The 18184-nt window shown below is 45.3% G+C and overlaps 1 protein-coding gene across 2 annotated transcripts in view; it reads left to right on the top strand.

Moving 5' to 3' along the window:
- LOC124622620 (cholinesterase 1-like) overlaps positions 1–18184 on the top strand; it is a 207293-nt gene that overhangs the window by 149136 nt on the left and 39973 nt on the right. For both annotated transcript variants that reach the window (XM_047148387.1, XM_047148388.1), the window contains exon 9: positions 701–836. In XM_047148387.1, coding sequence (XP_047004343.1) covers positions 701–836 — 136 coding nt within the window. The remainder of the gene's footprint in view (positions 1–700; positions 837–18184) is intronic.

Below are 18184 nucleotides of genomic sequence, written 5' to 3' on the forward strand. Positions count from 1 at the left end.
CGACGGTTCAATCCCGCGTCCGGCCATCCTGATTTCGGTTTTCCGTGATTTCCCTAAATCGCTCCAGGCAAATGCCGGGATGGTTCCTTTCAAAGGGCACGGCCGACTTCCTTCCCTAATCCGATGAGACCGATGACCTCGCTGTCTGGTCTCCTTCCCCCCAAAAACAACCAACAACCAACCTTCTCCCATCACATTTGAAGGCCTTATACTGATAAATACATGAAATTTCATAACAGGCAGAAACCAGCTGCAAACCACTTCTCCTAAGACTTTGTCGAGGACACATATATGGGATTCCTGTATCATCGCCAATGTTCTTTGTTTGAGTACGGGACATTTGTTTTCGACGCACGCGTGTCAAAGCGAAGCACAGTTGAATTTCTAACAAAATATTAGTCAAGACTGTCTGTCTTATTTGAGCCCATGTTCTTTTCTTGTTGTTGTTGTTGTGGTCTTCAGTCCTGAGACTGGTTTGATGTTTGATGCAGCTCTCCATGCTACTCTATCCTGTGCAAACTGCTTCATCTCCCAGTACGTACTCCAGCCATGCTTTTCTTATTATTTGTTAATGTGCAACGTAAGTGTATGCTGACACAATGTGGCCTTCTGTTTAACGGAAGGATAACGATCCCGTAGTTATATTTTAGTCGTAGACTAATTACTCTATGTTTAAACAGTACACGTTTTTATATTCCAGCTAATCAGCGACCTCTACTACATTGAGCCTGTGGACATGGTGGTCCGAACTTGGGTGAACCAGTCGTCAGAAATACCTGTTTATGAGTACCAGTTTGATTATAAAGATGAGAACAGTGTTCTCGGCTGGTACGAAGGTATGATACTAATATTATTTGTGTTTGTGTTTTTCATTACTTAAATTTTCCCTAAATTGCTAACGTTATTAGGAAACAAGAATCAAGCACATTTCTTGTGCAACAGTAAAAGAGAACTTCTTTTGGCTGCACCCGATCTTTAAAGTACCATCACCTCCGTAAGCTAATGAGACTAGTATTTTATCATGGGAGAATGGATAAGTATTGGATGATATGTCTTTCAATGTGAATAAAAGTTAGATATAGCTCTTAGTAATTAAGCATTCAACGTTAAGCGATTAATTATGCATGACTGAGGAGCATATTCATAAAAACTAGTAAACTTCTTAGATTGGCCACAACCAGCACTTAGCTGGAAGAACACCGTATTTGCCAGTGCAGCAGCAACCTTTCCGTTACTGCAGTCACCAGCAATTCATTGCTGCCAATGTATGGAGAAACCTGCCGTTGTTATATGCCGCGTAATAATGAGGGAAGCGTAATGTCGAGGGTATTTCCTCCACGACACACCCGTTTGCGTTGGTCACCAACGTCTGTTGGTGAAAGAGGTACTGAACGGAAAATTTTGAAAGCAGGCTGTAAATAAACTCACGAATAGTTGTCCGCCCACACTCACACATACGCATCGAGAACTAACAGTAACTACATGAGAACCCAACTCCATGTGAAAGTAATCCCCGACGGATCGTTAGATTCCGCATTGACAAATACTCCACAGTAAAAATCATGATAGTGCGAGAGTTTAAAGGATAAATAGCTGTTTTGAAGTATGGGTATTTGTAAAACTGATGTGTGGCTCTGCGCATGTGGGTCTCTGTGTGTCTTAGTGTTATTAAAACATATTATATTTTAAATCAATGCACCCATTTTCCATAGTTACGTGGCAACCATTTATCTGTTATACATGGGTCTGTTATATTAGTTTGTCCACTCAATATCCTCGTTACTAAACTTTGAAACAGATATGCTAATGTCTGTAATCATCAGTGTGCTCCCTGCCGCCGTTGGATAAGCAGCTGAGCAGCAAGTCGTATACTCCTAGCTCACTCATTTGTTACATAGTTTAATTCTTAATTTCTTTGCGTGTTTTTGGTACTTGCATTGTGTAATTCATAAATTTCGGGCGTATTATAGTATTTGAGAGTTGTAGCATCGCGTTTTAGTACCTGAATAGTGTAAATTCGCGTAGTCGTTTGTCTACTGTTTTGTTTTGAACGGCCAGTGTCGGTTGGTCGCAGTCAGTGTGCTCCCTGCCGCCGTTGGATAAGCAGCTGAGCAGCAAGTCGTATACTCCTAGCTCACTCATTTGTTACATAGTTTAATTCTTAATTTCTTTGCGTGTTTTTGGTTCTTGCATTGTTTAATTCATAAATTTCGGGCGTATTATAGTATTTGAGAGTGTAGCATCGTGTTTTAGTACCTGAATAGTGTAATTTCGCTTAGTCTCCTTCCGCCGCCGAGCAGTGTCAGCAGTGCGCAAGTAGCAGCATTACTGCATTTACTAGGCAATCTTGTATTTTAATAACCGTTTAAATTTTGTCGATTTGTTTGCGCTCTCTGTAGATTAGTTCAGACGTTCTTAGCAAAACAGTTTTTAGCATGGATAGGGACTGCAACTGCTGTGTTCGGATGCAGGCTGAGTTGGCATCCCTTCGCTCCCAGCTTCAGGCAGTGTTGGCTTCGGTCACACAGCTTGAGGCTGTTGCCAATGGGCATCACTGTGGGGGTCGGGATGGGGGTTTGTCGGGGACGGCCAGCTCGTCCCACGCATCCCCTGATCGGAATACGACTGTGGTTGCCCGGGATACTGCCCGCATTGAGGCTGATCCCTCACCTGTGGTAGAGTGGGAGGTCGTTTCAAGGTGTGGCAGGGGGCGAAAGACATTCCGGAGGGCTGAACGGAAAGCCTCTCCAGTTTGTCTGACGAACCGGTTTCAGGCTCTGTCTCAGGCTGATACTGATCTTCGGCCTGACATGGCTGCTTGTCCTGTTCCAGAGGTTGCCCCTCAGTCTGCAAGATCCGGGCAGTCGCAGAGGGTGGGCTTACTGGTAGTTGGGAGCTCCAACGTCAGGCGCGTAATGGGGCCCCTTAGGGAAATGGCAGCAAGAGAGGGGAAGAAAACCAATGTGCACTCCGTGTGCATACCGGGGGGAGTCATTCCAGATGTGGAAAGGGTCCTTCCGGATGCCATGAAGGGTACAGGGTGCACCCATCTGCAGGTGGTCGCTCGTGTCGGCACCAATGATGTGTGTCGCTATGGATCGGAGGAAATCCTCTCTGGCTTCCGGCGGCTATCTGATTTGGTGAAGACTGCCAGTCTCGCTAGCGGGATGAAAGCAGAGCTCACCATCTGCAGCATCGTCGACAGGACTGACTGCGGACCTTTGGTACAGAGCCGAGTGGAGGGTCTGAATCAGAGGCTGAGACGGTTCTGCGACCGTGTGGGCTGCAGATTCCTCGACTTGCGCCATAGGGTGGTGGGGTTTCGAGTTCCGCTGGATAGGTCAGGAGTCCACTACACGCAACAAGCGGCTACACGGGTAGCAGGGGTTGTGTGGCGTGGGCTGGGCGGTTTTTTAGGTTAGATGGCGTTGGGCAAGTACAGAAAGGGCAACAGCCTCAACGGGTGCGGGGCAAAGTCAGGACATGCGGGGAACAAGCAGCAATCGGTATTCTAATTGTCAACTGTCGAAGCTGCGTTGGTAAAGTACCGGAACTTCAAGCGCTGATAGAAAGCACCGAAGCTGAAATCGTTATAGGTACAGAAAGCTGGCTTAAGCCAGAGATAAATTCTGCCGAAATTTTTACAAAGGTACAGACGGTGTTTAGAAAGGATAGATTGCATGCAACCGGTGGTGGAGTGTTCATCGCTGTTAGTAGTAGTTTATCCTGTAGTGAAGTAGAAGTGGATAGTTCCTGTGAATTATTATGGGTGGAGGTTACACTAAACAACCGAACTAGGTTAATAATTGGCTCCTTTTACCGACCTCCCGACTCAGCAGCATTAGTGGCAGAACAACTGAGAGAAAATTTGGAATACATTTCACATAAATTTTCTCAGCATGTTATAGTCTTAGGTAGAGATTTCAATTTACCAGATATAGACTGGGACACTCAGATGTTTAGGACGGGTGGTAGGGACAGAGCATCGAGTGACATTATACTGAGTGCACTATCCGAAAATTACCTCGAGCAATTAAACAGAGAACCGACTCGTGGAGATAACATATTGGACCTACTGATAACAAACAGACCCGAACTTTTCGAATCTGTATGTACAGAACAGGGAATCAGTGATCATAAGGCCGTTGCAGCATCCCTGAATATGGAAGTTAATAGGAATATAAAAAAAGGGAGGAAGGTTTATCTGTTTAGCAAGAGTAATAGAAGGCAGATTTCAGACTACCTAACAGATCAAAACGAAAATTTCTGTTCCGACACTGACAATGTTGAGTGTTTATGGAAAAAGTTCAAGGCAATCGTAAAATGCGTTTTAGACAGGTACGTGCCGAGTAAAACTGTGAGGGACGGGAAAAACCCACCGTGGTACAACAACAAAGTTAGGAAACTACTGCGAAAGCAAAGAGAGCTCCACTCCAAGTTTAAACGCAGCCAAAACCTCTCAGACAAACAGAAGCTGAACGATGTCAAAGTTAGCGTAAGGAGGGCTATGCGTGAAGCGTTCATTGAATTCGAAAGTAAAATTCTATGTACCGACTTGACAGAAAATCCTAGGAAGTTCTGGTCTTACGTTAAATCAGTAAGTGGCTCGAAACAGCATATCCAGACACTACGGGATGATGATGGCATTGAAACAGAGGATGACACGCGTAAAGCTGAAATACTAAACACCTTTTTCCAAAGCTGTTTCACAGAGGAAGACCGCACTGCAGTTCCTTCTCTAAATCCTCGCACAAACGGAAAAATGGCTGACATCGAAATAAGTGTCCAAGGAATAGAAAAGCAACTGGAATCACTCAATAGAGGAAAGTCCACTGGACCTGACGGGATACCAATTCGATTCTACACAGAGTACGCGAAAGAACTTGCCCCCCTTCTAACAGCCGTGTACCGCAAGTCTCTAGAGGAACGGAGGGTTCCAAATGATTGGAAAAGAGCACAGATAGTCCCAGTCTTCAAGAAGGGTCGTCGAGCAGATGCGCAAAACTATAGACCTATATCTCTTACGTCGATCTCTTGTAGAATTTTAGAACATGTTTTTTGCTCGCGTATCATGTCATTTCTGGAAACCCAGAATCTACTATGTAGGAATCAACATGGATTCCGGAAACAGCGATCGTGTGAGACCCAACTCGCCTTATTTGTTCATGAGACCCAGATAATATTAGATACAGGCTCCCAGGTAGATGCTATTTTTCTTGACTTCCGAAAGGCGTTCGATACAGTTCCGCACTGTCGCCTGATAAACAAAGTAAGAGCCTACGGAATATCAGACCAGCTGTGTGGCTGGATCGAAGAGTTTTTAGCAAACAGAACACAGCATGTTGTTATCAATGGAGAGACGTCTACAGACGTTAAAGTAACCTCTGGCGTGCCACAGGGGAGTGTTATGGGACCATTGCTTTTCACAATATATATAAATGACTTAGTGGATAGTGTCGGAAGTTCCATGCGGCTTTTCGCGGATGATGCTGTAGTATACAGAGAAGTTGCTGCATTAGAAAATTGTAGCGAAATACAGGAAGATCTGCAGCGGATAGGCACTTGGTGCAGGGAGTGGCAACTGACCCTTAACATAGACAAATGTAATGTATTGCGAATACATAGAAAGAAGGATCCTATATTGTATGATTATATGATAGCGGAACAAACACTGGTAGCAGTTACTTCTGTAAAATATCTGGGAGTATGCGTACGGAACGATTTGAAGTGGAATGATCATATAAAACTAATTGTTGGTAAGGCGGGTACCAGGTTGAGATTCATTGGGAGAGTGCTTAGAAAATGTAGTCCATCAACAAAGGAGGTGGCTTACAAAACACTCGTTCGACCTATACTTGAGTATTGCTCATCAGTGTGGGATCCGTACCAGGTCGGGTTGACGGAGGAGATAGAGAAGATCCAAAGAAGAGCGGCGCGTTTCGTCACTGGGTTATTTGGTAACCGTGGTAGCGTTACGGAGATGTTTAATAAACTCAAGTGGCAGACTCTGCAAGAGAGGCGCTCTGTATCGCTGTATCGCGGTGTAGCTTGCTCGCCAGGTTTCGAGAGGGTGCGTTTCTGGATGAGGTATCGAATATATTGCTTCCCCCTACTTATACTTCCCGAGGAGATCACGAATGCAAAATTAGAGAGATTAGAGCGCGCACGGAGGCTTTCAGACAGTCGTTCTTCCCGCGAACCATACGCGACTGGAACAGGAAAGGGAGGTAATGACAGTGGCACGTAAAGTGCCCTCCGCCACACACCGTTGGGTGGCTTGCGGAGTATCAATGTAGATGTAGATGACAAGAAATGTAATTATTACTTAGGCGTAGGAGGTGGATTTCCAAAAATCTGATAAAAGTGGAATGTAGAAAGTCTTAAGAGATCAAAGTAGCACTTATTAATGTCAACTAATATCCCTTTGCCATTAATTGCATTAAATAGCTCTCCTACCAGCCACGTAACAGGAAATGCATCATTTCCATTAAAATCTTATTCTATGAACCGATATCGAGTACGCTGTCTCATTCTCAGCTCGATCTACGAATGAACGTCTATAACTGTGACATCCACCTATCACCTTTAAAGCTTTTGGAGAAATTTCTGTAGTAAATTTTCGGTTTAATGACCTTAGAGTCACTAATTAGGACTGCCAGGCTATCATGGGATGACAGATTACAGATATCGACCACATAGTTCAGCAAGGTACAAAAACATTTTTGCTTAACAAGAACGATAGGAAAATAATCAGAAAACATCTGAGCATTTATCAGCAAACATTAGTAGCGGGGAAAGAAGACTTATGTGCCATTTTCGATATCAAATTGATATGTTAATTAATTAACTTGACGACATAATCCCTTAACCTATTTTTATGCTGGATGGGGTACCTATTATTATGCTAATAGATTTATTACTCCCCCAGGGGATAATCTGTCCTCCTGAGAACCCCAAACCCTCTAATCCCTCTCCTCCTCCAGTCCTCTGGAAAAAGGGATTGTCATCTCCCCCCCCCCTCCAATTCAGTTCTGAGCACCTGCTCCCTCCCCTCCTAAAAACCCTGCTCCACTTTTGATATAAAAACTTGGTGGAAAATACTTCAATTGCAGTACCTCTACTCTTATGTCGTCATCTTACATCCTATTGGTGGGAACTAGTGCAATTAGACGAAAATCTTTGCTGCATTACCCCGACGACCCATCAGCTCCCCAGAAATATTGAGGCACTTTCATTAATTGCTACATCCCATTTGCATAAATGGTGGGAAATATCTCAACAAACTGATTGACTACACAGAATATTGCAATTTGTGAGAAAAAAGCTCTCTCGAAACTCCCTGATAATCCATATCTGCACCTTCCACGGACTACGGGCATGGCAGGAAACATGCAATCCAGGACATCATGTCTACATGCGTTCGACAGTTGGGAGAGGCCCAGACACGCATCGACTATGCTGGGAGATACATGTCCACCTCTCATAAGCTTGGTGTGCCATTGCTGCTGGCTGGCAGAGATTTGAACACAACATTCCTCATGCACTGGACTGTGGAAATTATCCTACAGAATCTGATATACACCCTGAAAGTCTCTCTCTGGCGCAATATGGCGACAAACTTTAAGCTGATAATACAAGTACCTCAGACAGAAAAGAAAACATCGATTCACATTCATGAGGTGTTGCTGTAAGCTCATAGTTCACAACACAACTCAAAACTGTCCTACAACCACCGCTGTGAAACGAAACTGACAATTACCTTACAGCCCTGGTACTTGAACCACACACAGATGATGGTTCAATACACACACCCTTACCACACCTCATGGAAAATAACTCATTGCTCTAATTGCACATAGAAATTGTAGTTAAGATGGAATGGTGGTCTGATCATTTAATATTAAAAGACTACGACCAAGGTCCAAGGTGTGGACGGGGCCAAGGAATTGACATATCAGATGTGGTTTAACACATAAATAATTTATTCATAACATACAATACATAACACCAACTACGTAAACCCTGGTTCGATGCTTACAATTGCCCAAAATGGGAGGGCCACCACTTTCGAATTGGAAAGGCTCAATTTAAGAAACTAAAACGCCTATAACAATTTTTAAAAATAATAATAACACAAAACACAAGTAAGCGATGAGTGAACGCACTCTTACTTAGAAACTGTAGGCTGGTAACAGGACCGACTCACGTGTTTACTGCAGCAGACTCTTTGGCCTGTACTATTTATAGCCGAGTGCGGTCACGCTGGAGGAGGTTGTCGCGCAGTGGCCTTCGTGTCTGCTCTGGTGATGTCGACATCCTGCCTTCCGCGTACGGGTGTCGTTACCGAACCCGCACTTCTACCCGTGGAGGAACGCCGGCCTGGTTGGGCCCCTCTGTCCGCTCTTCACTGGTTGTCCGCGGGAGGCGGATGGCAGTCCAATCATCGCCTGCGTCGACGAAGGCAAACAAACAGTAACCATCATGGGGCGGTGGAGCCGCCGTTCGGGGAGGGTTTGAGTCCGGGAGCAGTTCGGCTAGGTCGGTGTCTGCCGGGACGACTGGGGACGGCTCAGAATTGTGCACAGCAGTCCCGGACAAACGACGAAGTGCGCCGAGGGAAAGGAGAAAAGAAGTTGAGTGTGAATGTTTCAAGTTGATCGAACTTTGGGATTGAGTTCAATCAGTCGTCTTTCCCGTCTTGTGGCCACCGCTGTGGCAATCCTCTGTTCTGTTCACTGGTGCAATTCCGACAGTGCAGATTCCTCCACGCATCGTTGCTAACCGGAGTAGTGGTGTATTTTGGTAGTTATTCGTGTACGTTTGCACTCCTTTGTTTTGGTAGTTCATCCTCCCGCCCTGTGGTTGCAGAATTTCGGGTGGGGACTTAGTTCCTTGTCTCCCAAGATCTAGTGCTGTATTATTAAGGTTAATTCTAGTTCAGTCTAGTGTTCTGTTAATCCCTGGGTATATGTGTCCGCCATACTATTTGCGTTGTATTTATTCTAAGTGAGTTGAACTAACAGTAGTTGGGGGTTCGAGTCCTGTCACGGAGCTGATAAGGGGTCACATTGGTTTCGGCTTGTCAGTTGGAGGGTGTTGCCTTAGAGGTTTGTTAACATTGGCATGTCAGCGTTGTTTAGCGCTACCGGGACCTAAAGAAGAACATTGTGCTGATTGGGGAATGTTATGACCCGTTCTTGTTTTCATTTCGATACCTGTATTTGTGAAGGCAACCGCATGAAGTAAGATCTGTTCTGAAGCTATGCTGGATCTTGTTCTCTTGGGATTTGTTTTGATCCCGACTATTTGGGTGTCAGGAATATGGAACTGTGTTGTTAATGTTTGGCTTGAACAGCGGACACGCGGCTAGTTTAGTACGTGTGTAGTGGCATGGCGTCCTCGTGAAGGCGTGCCCGCTAGATGGCTATTGCGTCTCCACAAAGTTTAACGTGTCATAACATTCCCCAATCAGCACAATGTTCTTCACGGTAGCGCTAGACAACGCTGACATGCCAATGTTAACAAACCTCTAAGGCAACACCCTCCAACTGACAAGCCGAAACCAATGTGACCCCTTATCAGCTCCGTGACAGGACTCGAACCCCCAACTACTGTTAGTGCAACTCACTTACATAGTAGATACACTACGGGCGGGAGTTCAAACGAAAGAGCTTCATAAAAGACCAACCCTGAACAATCGCGGAAAAACGAAATAGAAGCGAAGCAATAAAAGACAGCAACGAGATGCTAGAGCCCGATCGCGCCCAAACACTGTCGATTACCAAAAATATTGGATCAACACGACGCTCAGGAAACGAGACGTGGAAAGATGGAAGTACACACGGCTCATAAGAAACCACCAGTCATAAACAGTGGATTTTAATACACTACTGACCATTAAAATAGGTACACCAAGAAGAAATGCAGATGATAAACGGGTATTCATTGGACAAATACATTATACAAGAACTAACAAGTGATTACATTTTCACGCAGTTTGGGTGCATAGATCCTGAGAAGTCAGTACCCAGAACAACCACCTCTGGCCGTAATAACGGCCTTGATACGCCTGGGCATTGAGTCAAACAGAGATTGGATGGAATGTACAGATACAGCTGCCCATGCAGCTTCAACACCATACCACAGTTCATCAAGAGTAGTGACTGACGTATTGTGACGAGACAGTTGCTCGGCCACCATTGACCAGACGTATTCAATTAGTGAGAGATCTGGAGAATGTGCTGGCCAGGGCAGCAATCGAACATTTCCTGTATCCAGAAAGGCCAGTACAGGACCTGCAACATGCGGTCGTGCATTATCCTGTTGAAATGTAGGGTTTCGCAGGTATCGAATGAAGGGTAGAGCCACGGGTCGTAACACATCTCAAATGTAACGTCCACTGTTCAAAGTGCCGTCAATGCGAACAAGAAGTGACCGAGACGTGTAACCAATGGCACCCCATACCATTACGCCGGGTGATACGCCAGTATGGCGATGACGAATGTGCGTTCACTGCGATGTCGCCAAACACAGTTGCGACCATCATGATGCTGTAAACAGAACCTGGATTCATCCGAAAAAATGATGTTTTGCCATTCGTGCACCCAGGTTCGTCGTTGAGTACACAATTGCAGGCGCTCCTGTCTGTGATGCAGCGTCAAGGGTAACCGCAGCCATGCTATCTGAGATGATAGTCCATGCTGCTGCAAACATCGTCGAACTGTTCGTGCAGATGGTTGTTGTCTTGCAATCGTCCCCATCTGTTGACTCGGGGATCGAGACGTGACTGCACGATCCGTTACAGCCATGTGGATAAGATGCCTGTCATCTCGACTGCTAGTGATACGAGGCCGTTGGCATCCAGCACGGCGTTCCGTATCACCCTCCTGAACCCACCGATTTCATATTCTGCTAACAGTCATTGGATCTCGACCAACGCGAGCGGCAAATTCGCGATGCGATAAACCGCAATCGCGATAGGCTACAATCCGACCTCTATCAAAGTCGGAAACGTGATGGTACCCATTTCTCCTCCTTGCAAGAAGCATCACAACAACGTTTCACCATGAAACTCCGGTCAACTGCTGTTTGTGTATGAGAAATCGGTTGGAAACTTTTCTCATGTCAGCACGTTGTAGGTGTCGCCCCCGGCGCTAACTTTGTGTGAATGCTCTGAAAAGCTAATCATTTGTATATCACAGCATCTTCTTCCTGTCGTTAAATTTCGCGTCTGTAGCACGTCATCTTCGTGGTGTAGCAATTTTAATGGCCAGTAGTGTACAACATACACGCACACACACACACACACACACACACACACACACACACACACACATGAGAATCACACATACATTTTGCAAATGAAGTACTTAAATTTCTGCTACAATTAGATCATAGCACTAAACCTATCCAAGGCCTTAGACACACCATTGTTTGAGAGCACAAGCACCCTCCTCCATGCGCTGTCCGTAACGCACGCACCATCGATGGTAAGCGCTGACTGTTAGCTTCAGTCACCACTCAGCTAACATGTTGGTTAGTTCACTATTCAGCCACCCAGAGAGCACCACGAGTTCTGCCACTCGATCAGCAAGTAGCTGCAGATCAGCAGCTCCTCTTGATCTCACATTTCAGTGACCTCCATTCTCTCTCAAGTGGCTGTTTCCTGTTGTAAAATCTGCACCTCAAAGATTCACACAAAGGTGTTCTCCCCTCCCCTCCCTCACTTTCTGTCCTCTTACCCAGTTGTGAATTGGTCGGAAAAAGATGCCGTCTGTACTGAGCTGCTGGAGACGAAGAGTGAAAGGTACTTATTTACTTTACTTATTGTTGAGAGTGTTATCCTACTGGATTGTCCTACAGCTGTCTCCACACTCCACCCCCTTAACCATGCCTTCCATTGTTCAGCGACGTCACCCCTTTTTCCAATTACGGAAGTGTGATTAAATGTTCGCCTTGTGTATCCTAGTTTACAACACCACTCGAAATTGGCAGAAAAATGTCCTACAGCCGCCCCCAGGTTTCCTGATTACCAATACTGCAGCTGTGATGGTTCTCAGACATGTATTTGGTTATAGGGTAACGACTCGCAGAGTGGGTGATCCACAGCCGACTTGTTATTGACGATAACGATCTATGGGGGCCTCACACAATATCTGCTGGTCCTTCTGCTTCTTGGCCAGAGTGCTCACGTTGGTGTATGGGGCTCAATTGACCTAGTTCACAGAGGAAATTGAAAATTGGCTGGAAAGTAGCATTCCGCCCTCATCCACATGTACTGGTCTGTGGGTAAGTGATCTGGCGTCTTTATTTATTTGCGAGGGTATTATCCTCCAGTGGCCACCTCAAGTGTCCTATATACATACACTTTGCAAATTTCTCTCTGACACACTGTGGCGACAATTTTTAATGTGATAAAACAACTACCTTGTACATTAAAGGTAATATATATTCTTTGTAACACACCCAAGAAGATAGCATTGCTGTATGCCCTACACAACAATACCACTCAACAAACATATTACTTTCGAGTTATATACAGTTGTCTTCAAACTCCACCACTTCCAGCCACCACCGCCGCCACTCCCGCCCCCCCCCCCCCCTCCCCTCGCCCCAACACATGTATTACCTTTATCACATATGTCTTCTACATGTCTACCATGGGTGTAAAATCGATAACACATCCTAAATTAATCGAAAACTTCCGCTATTTTCAAGGAAATAAATGTCGTGTGACTAGGATCTCCCGTCAGGGAGACCGTTTGCTGGGTGCTAGTCTTTCGATTTGACGCCACTTCCGCGATTTGCGCTTTGATGGCGATGAGATGATGATGATTAGGACAACACAACGCCCAGTCCCTGAGCAGAGAAAAATCTTCGACCTAGCCGGGAATCGAACCCGGGACCTTAGGACTGACATTCTGTCAAACTATCTAACCTGCCTGTCATAAGCGACAGCTATTGAAAACACAATCGCAATGATAATAAGCCAGTCACAGTTCCAAGGGAACAGATACGATAGATTTCTTTCAATTTTCATCGACAAATTGCTATAGTATGAGAGCAATCCTCACATTCAAAATTAGTACCTGTGGGTGTCTTGTAAATAAATTGTCATGCATGTGGGTGTTATATGCATTTCAGACACATGAAATATCAACAACGAACAGTGTCTTTCATGCTTATCAAAGGAAAAACACAGTCATTTATACGTTCGACAGCAAGCTACAATGCACATCTATCTCTCTCCTCGTTATAATGTAGCTCCCAATGGAGTGAAACTATGAACTATTATATCAGCACTCCGCCTTCTATTTTGAAACGAACTACCCATTCGTTGAACCTACTCGCTAAGGATCCTGAGCGAAACACAAAACTGTCTCTTTCTCTTTTCATCTTGTAACTGTTCCTCTGTCTTTGGCCAACCCCCACTGCAACCATTGTCTCTGATTTAATTTGGAACTGACCAGAAGTAGCCTCATGTGTCAGTGGAGCGAGGGAGAAAGTGTGTGGGAGGTCACAGCTCGGGTATCCATCACACTAAATAGCATAACTGTGCGCTTCTGTCTGTCTCTGTGTGTGTGTGTGTGTGTGTGGTGTGCGTTTACAACATAGTAATGAGAACACCAAACCTCAACGCGGTAATCCGTTTATGTGCATAATGATATTTTCACTCTGCAGCGGAGTGTGCGCTGATATGAAACTTCCTGGCAGATTAATACTGCGTAGCGGACCGAGACTCGAACTGGGGACCTTTGCCTTTCGTGGGCAAGTGCTCTACCATCTGAGCTACCCAAGCACGACTCACGCCCCGTCGTCACAGCTTTACTTCTGCCAGTACCTCGTCTCCTACCTTCCAAACTTTACAGAAGCTCTCCTGCGAACCTTGCAGAACTAGCACTCCTGAAAGAAAGGATATTGCAGAGACATGGCTTAGCCACAGCCTGGGGGATGTTTCCAGAATGAGATTTTCACTCTGCAGCGGAGTGTGCACTAATATGAAAAATTTAATTCTAGAAACATGACGGCCGTGGTGACCGAGCGGTTCTAGGCGCTACAGTCTGGAACCACGCGATCGCTATGGTCGCAGGTTCGAATCCTGCCTCGGGCATGGATGTGTGTGATGTCCTTAGGTTAGTTAGGTTTAAGTAGTTCTAAGTTCTAGGGGACTGATGACCTCAGATGTTAAGTCCCATAGTGCTCAGAGCCATTTGAACCTTATGAAATCTGGAAACATCCACCAGGCTGTGGCTAAGCCATGTGTCTGCAATATCCTTTCTTTCAGGAGTGCTAGTTCTGCAAGGTTCGCAGGAGAGCCTCTGTAAAGTTTACAAGGTATGAGACGGGGTACTGGCAGAAGTAAAGCTGTGAGGACGGGGCGTGAGTCGTGCTTGGGTAGCTCAGATGGTAGAGCACTTGCCCGTGAAAGGCATAGGTCCCGAGTTCAAGTATCGGTCCGGTACACAGTTTTAATCTGCCAGGAAGTTTCGTTTAGGTGTATGTTTCTTTTTGCAGTAGTTTGCAGATACCATGAGAGGATTGGGGTCAGTATGGGGAATTGTTGCAGTGCAGGAGAAGTTGAGGGTTGTGATGATGACTGTTGTAGTTTTGGAAGTAGTTTGCAGTTTTTATTTATTTTTATAGCCACTTTGACGAAGTCTGGGAGCAGTTTGATACACTGTCAATTTCCCAAATACTCAAGACATAGAAAAGCTTATAAATTATGCTCTGCGTTTATTCAGTTTTAATCACCCACCTGTAAACTACATGGTCATTCGTAACACCTACAAGTATTACACAGAAGCTCTATATTAAACCAGGTGAAACATATTACCCTCAATCCAGGACAGTGATGCGCGTAATAAAATCGAATATAGATACAGTCGAATGAGGGCTGGTTCTTGCAAACGATGTTTTTTGCACAGGTATTAACGAAGTGTATTGCTTACTTGGAACTCAGCTCACTCTGTTCCATCGTGAGACATCAAATGTAACGGATGTAGGTCCTCCTGGTCACTTCGAAATTAAATCAGAGACAACATTGCAGGCAGGATTGGCCAAAGACAGAAGAAGAGACTACCTAGAGTTCTGCTTGGGATCTGTAGCTGATAGGTTCAGCGAAGGGGTAGATCGTTTCGAAATAGAAGGTGGAGTGGTGCTGATATATTTGGTAGTTTTACTCCATCGTATGTTACAAAATAACGAGAATAGAGGTAGATGTGCATTGTAGCTTGCTGTCATACTTAAAGGCGGCTGTTTTTTTTTGTGACATACATCAAAGACACTGTTTTTTATTGATATTCCATGCATCTGAAATCCATATGATACCCACGTGCATGACAATTTATTTACAAGACTTCCACACATACTAGTTTTGAATGGGAGAATCACTCTCAAACTATACCAATTTGTCGATAACTTATAAAGAAATCGGTTGTATATTATCGTGGAACCATGACTGTTTTGTTATCGTGACGACTATGTTTTGTAAAAGCTGGTAGCTCATAAGAGGTAGGTTGACACAGATACGACTCTTCCACTGAAACTTTCCGTCACACAACAACTTATAACATAGATGTTTTGGAGGTTAGAGTTCGACTGGAAATAGTTCGCACTTTCACTCAGATTGATGTACCTAATATAATAGTGACATTCTGTAGTTTTCACTGCAAAATAATGGAACTTTTCGATTCATTTAGGACGTGTTATCCATTTTACATACAGTAGACATGTACAAGATACGTGTACATGTAAAGCGGGGAAGGGGGTAGGGGGACCGAGGTGGTGGCTGGAGGCGGTGGAGCATTAATACAGCTGTAGAAAATACACCGTTAAGTAGAGTGTTTGTTGAGTGGTACTGATGTTTAGGGCATACAACAATGCCACGTTATGGGCTATGTTGGAAAGAATAGATGTTTTCTTTAGTGTTTTATCATCTTAAATTTTGTCACCATAAGGTTTTGGAGACAAACTTGCAGGGTGAATTTTTGTCAGAGGCTGGAGGTGATCGCTGTTAGATGTGTGAGCGTTTGGCGTCATTGGCCGGGAGGCCCCTCGCGGGGCAGGTCCGGCCGCCATATCGCAGGTCTTATTACATTCGGCGCCACATTGGGCGACCTGCACGCCGGATGGGGATGAAATGATGATGAACACAACACAACACCCAGTCCCTGAGCGGAGAAAATCTCCGACCCAGCCGGGAATCGAACCCGGGCCCAGAGGACGGCAATCCGTCACGCTGACCACTCAGCTACTGGGGCGGACGCTGTTAGATAATATCCTCGAAAACAAGTGAAAGCACCACTTCACCTGCCAACAGACAGGTACAGGTGGATAAGGACTGAATGCCGAGTTCCAACCACTTTTTAATGGCCTCTGAAAAGTAGCTCAGTTGAGCCCCAGTAAGATGAGTCGTCTGTGGCAAGCAGCAGAAGGACCAGCAGGTGTTATGTAAGGCTCCAATAGATTGTTATCGTCAATAATAAGTAGGCAGTGGACCACTCACATTACAGGTCTTTTCCGTGCAAACACATACCCATCTGAGAACCGCCACAACTGTGGGATTGGTCATTAGGAAACGTTGGGCTGGTGCAGAACAGTTTCCTGCCCAGATAGAGTGGTGTTGTAGACTAGAGTGCACAGCAAGACGAACATAGAATCACACATTCGCCATTGGCAAAAGGAGGCGATGGTGGTGGAAAGTGGAAGGCAGAGGGGAGGTAGCAGTGTGTGGAGGAAGCTATAAGAAAATCCATCTGAATAATACCCTCAAAAATAAATAAAGTAAATAAATACCTTGCATCCTTCCTCTCCAGCAGCTCAGCGCAGACTGTCTTTTCCCGCCATTTCACAAGTGGTGGTCGGGAGGGGAAGTGGGGGAGGGCAGGGGGGAGAACACTTTGGTCTATGGACGTCAGGCGCAAATGTTAGAACAGGAAGTAACCACTTGAGAGAAAGCAGAGGTGGTTTCCTGGCTATCGAATATGAAAGGACATCTACTTCTGATCCTCAGTTGCTGGAATGTGATTTCTAATCCTCAGTTGCTGGAATGTGATTGCAAATGGAGCTGCCATCCTGCAGCTGCTGGTGGCTAACTGGGTGGCACGCCCGGGTTCCCGGGTTCGATTCCCGGCGGGGTCAGGGATTTTCTCTGCCTCGTGATGGCTGGGTGTTGTGTGCTGTCCTTAGGTTAGTTAGGTTTAAGTAGTTCTAAGTTCTAGGGGACTGATGACCATAGATGTTAAGTTCCATAGTGCTCAGAGCCATTTGAACCATTTAACTGGGTGGCATCACTCGTGGCGACCTCTGAGCGGCTTAATAGTGAACTAACCAGTATGTCAGTTGAATGATGACAGAAGCTGACAGCCAGCGCCTGTGCTCTGTGGTGCATGGGTTATGGACGGCGCATGGAGGAGGGTGCTTGTGTTCTCAAACATCGGTGTATCCAAGACCTTGGTTAGGTTTAGTGCTACGATCTATTTGCGGCAGAAATTAAGTTATCTGATTTGCAAAATGTATGTGTGATCCTCATGTGTGTGTGTGTGTGTGTGTGTGTGTGTGTGTGTGTGTGTGTGTGTGCTGCATTCTGATCCACTGTTTATGAGTGGTGGTTTTTTAGCTACAATTTCTATGTGTAATTAATGCAATGAGGCATTGTCTGTTAGTTGTGGTAGTATGGATTGAGCCATGCTCTGTGTGTATTTGAAGCGCCAGAGCAGCAGGGTTATTGTCTGTTTGGTTTTCCAGAAAATTCTTCCAGCAGTGGTTGCAGGACAGTTAGCAGGGATATTGTGGGCACAACTCGTTACAAGGAATTAATGTTTTCTTTTGTGTACAAGGTAGCTGTTTTATCAACGAAAAACTTTCAGTGTGTGTGTCAAACACTGTAGGATAACGTTCATAGAGTGGTACAGGAGGAATGTTCCATCCAAACGTCTCCCAGGTGGCAGCGTTGGTGCACTGAGTTTTCAGGAGATGCACACGCAACTTCTGGTATGGTCGACTGGCACACATGCACACATGATGTTCCAGCTGGCGCAATTTCTGACATACCTGTAGTCAGTGGACGACGTTGTAGGAAGGTTTCTTTTCGCTGGATACGGGTTGCAGTGTGTACTACTTTGAGTGAGCTTCCCCCCCCCCCCCCCCCCCCAATTGCAATATTCCATACAGTCAAAGAATTTGA

The sequence above is a fragment of the Schistocerca americana genome, chromosome 7 (assembly GCF_021461395.2).
Source record: "Schistocerca americana isolate TAMUIC-IGC-003095 chromosome 7, iqSchAmer2.1, whole genome shotgun sequence".
Classification (NCBI taxonomy): Eukaryota; Metazoa; Arthropoda; class Insecta; order Orthoptera; family Acrididae; genus Schistocerca; species Schistocerca americana.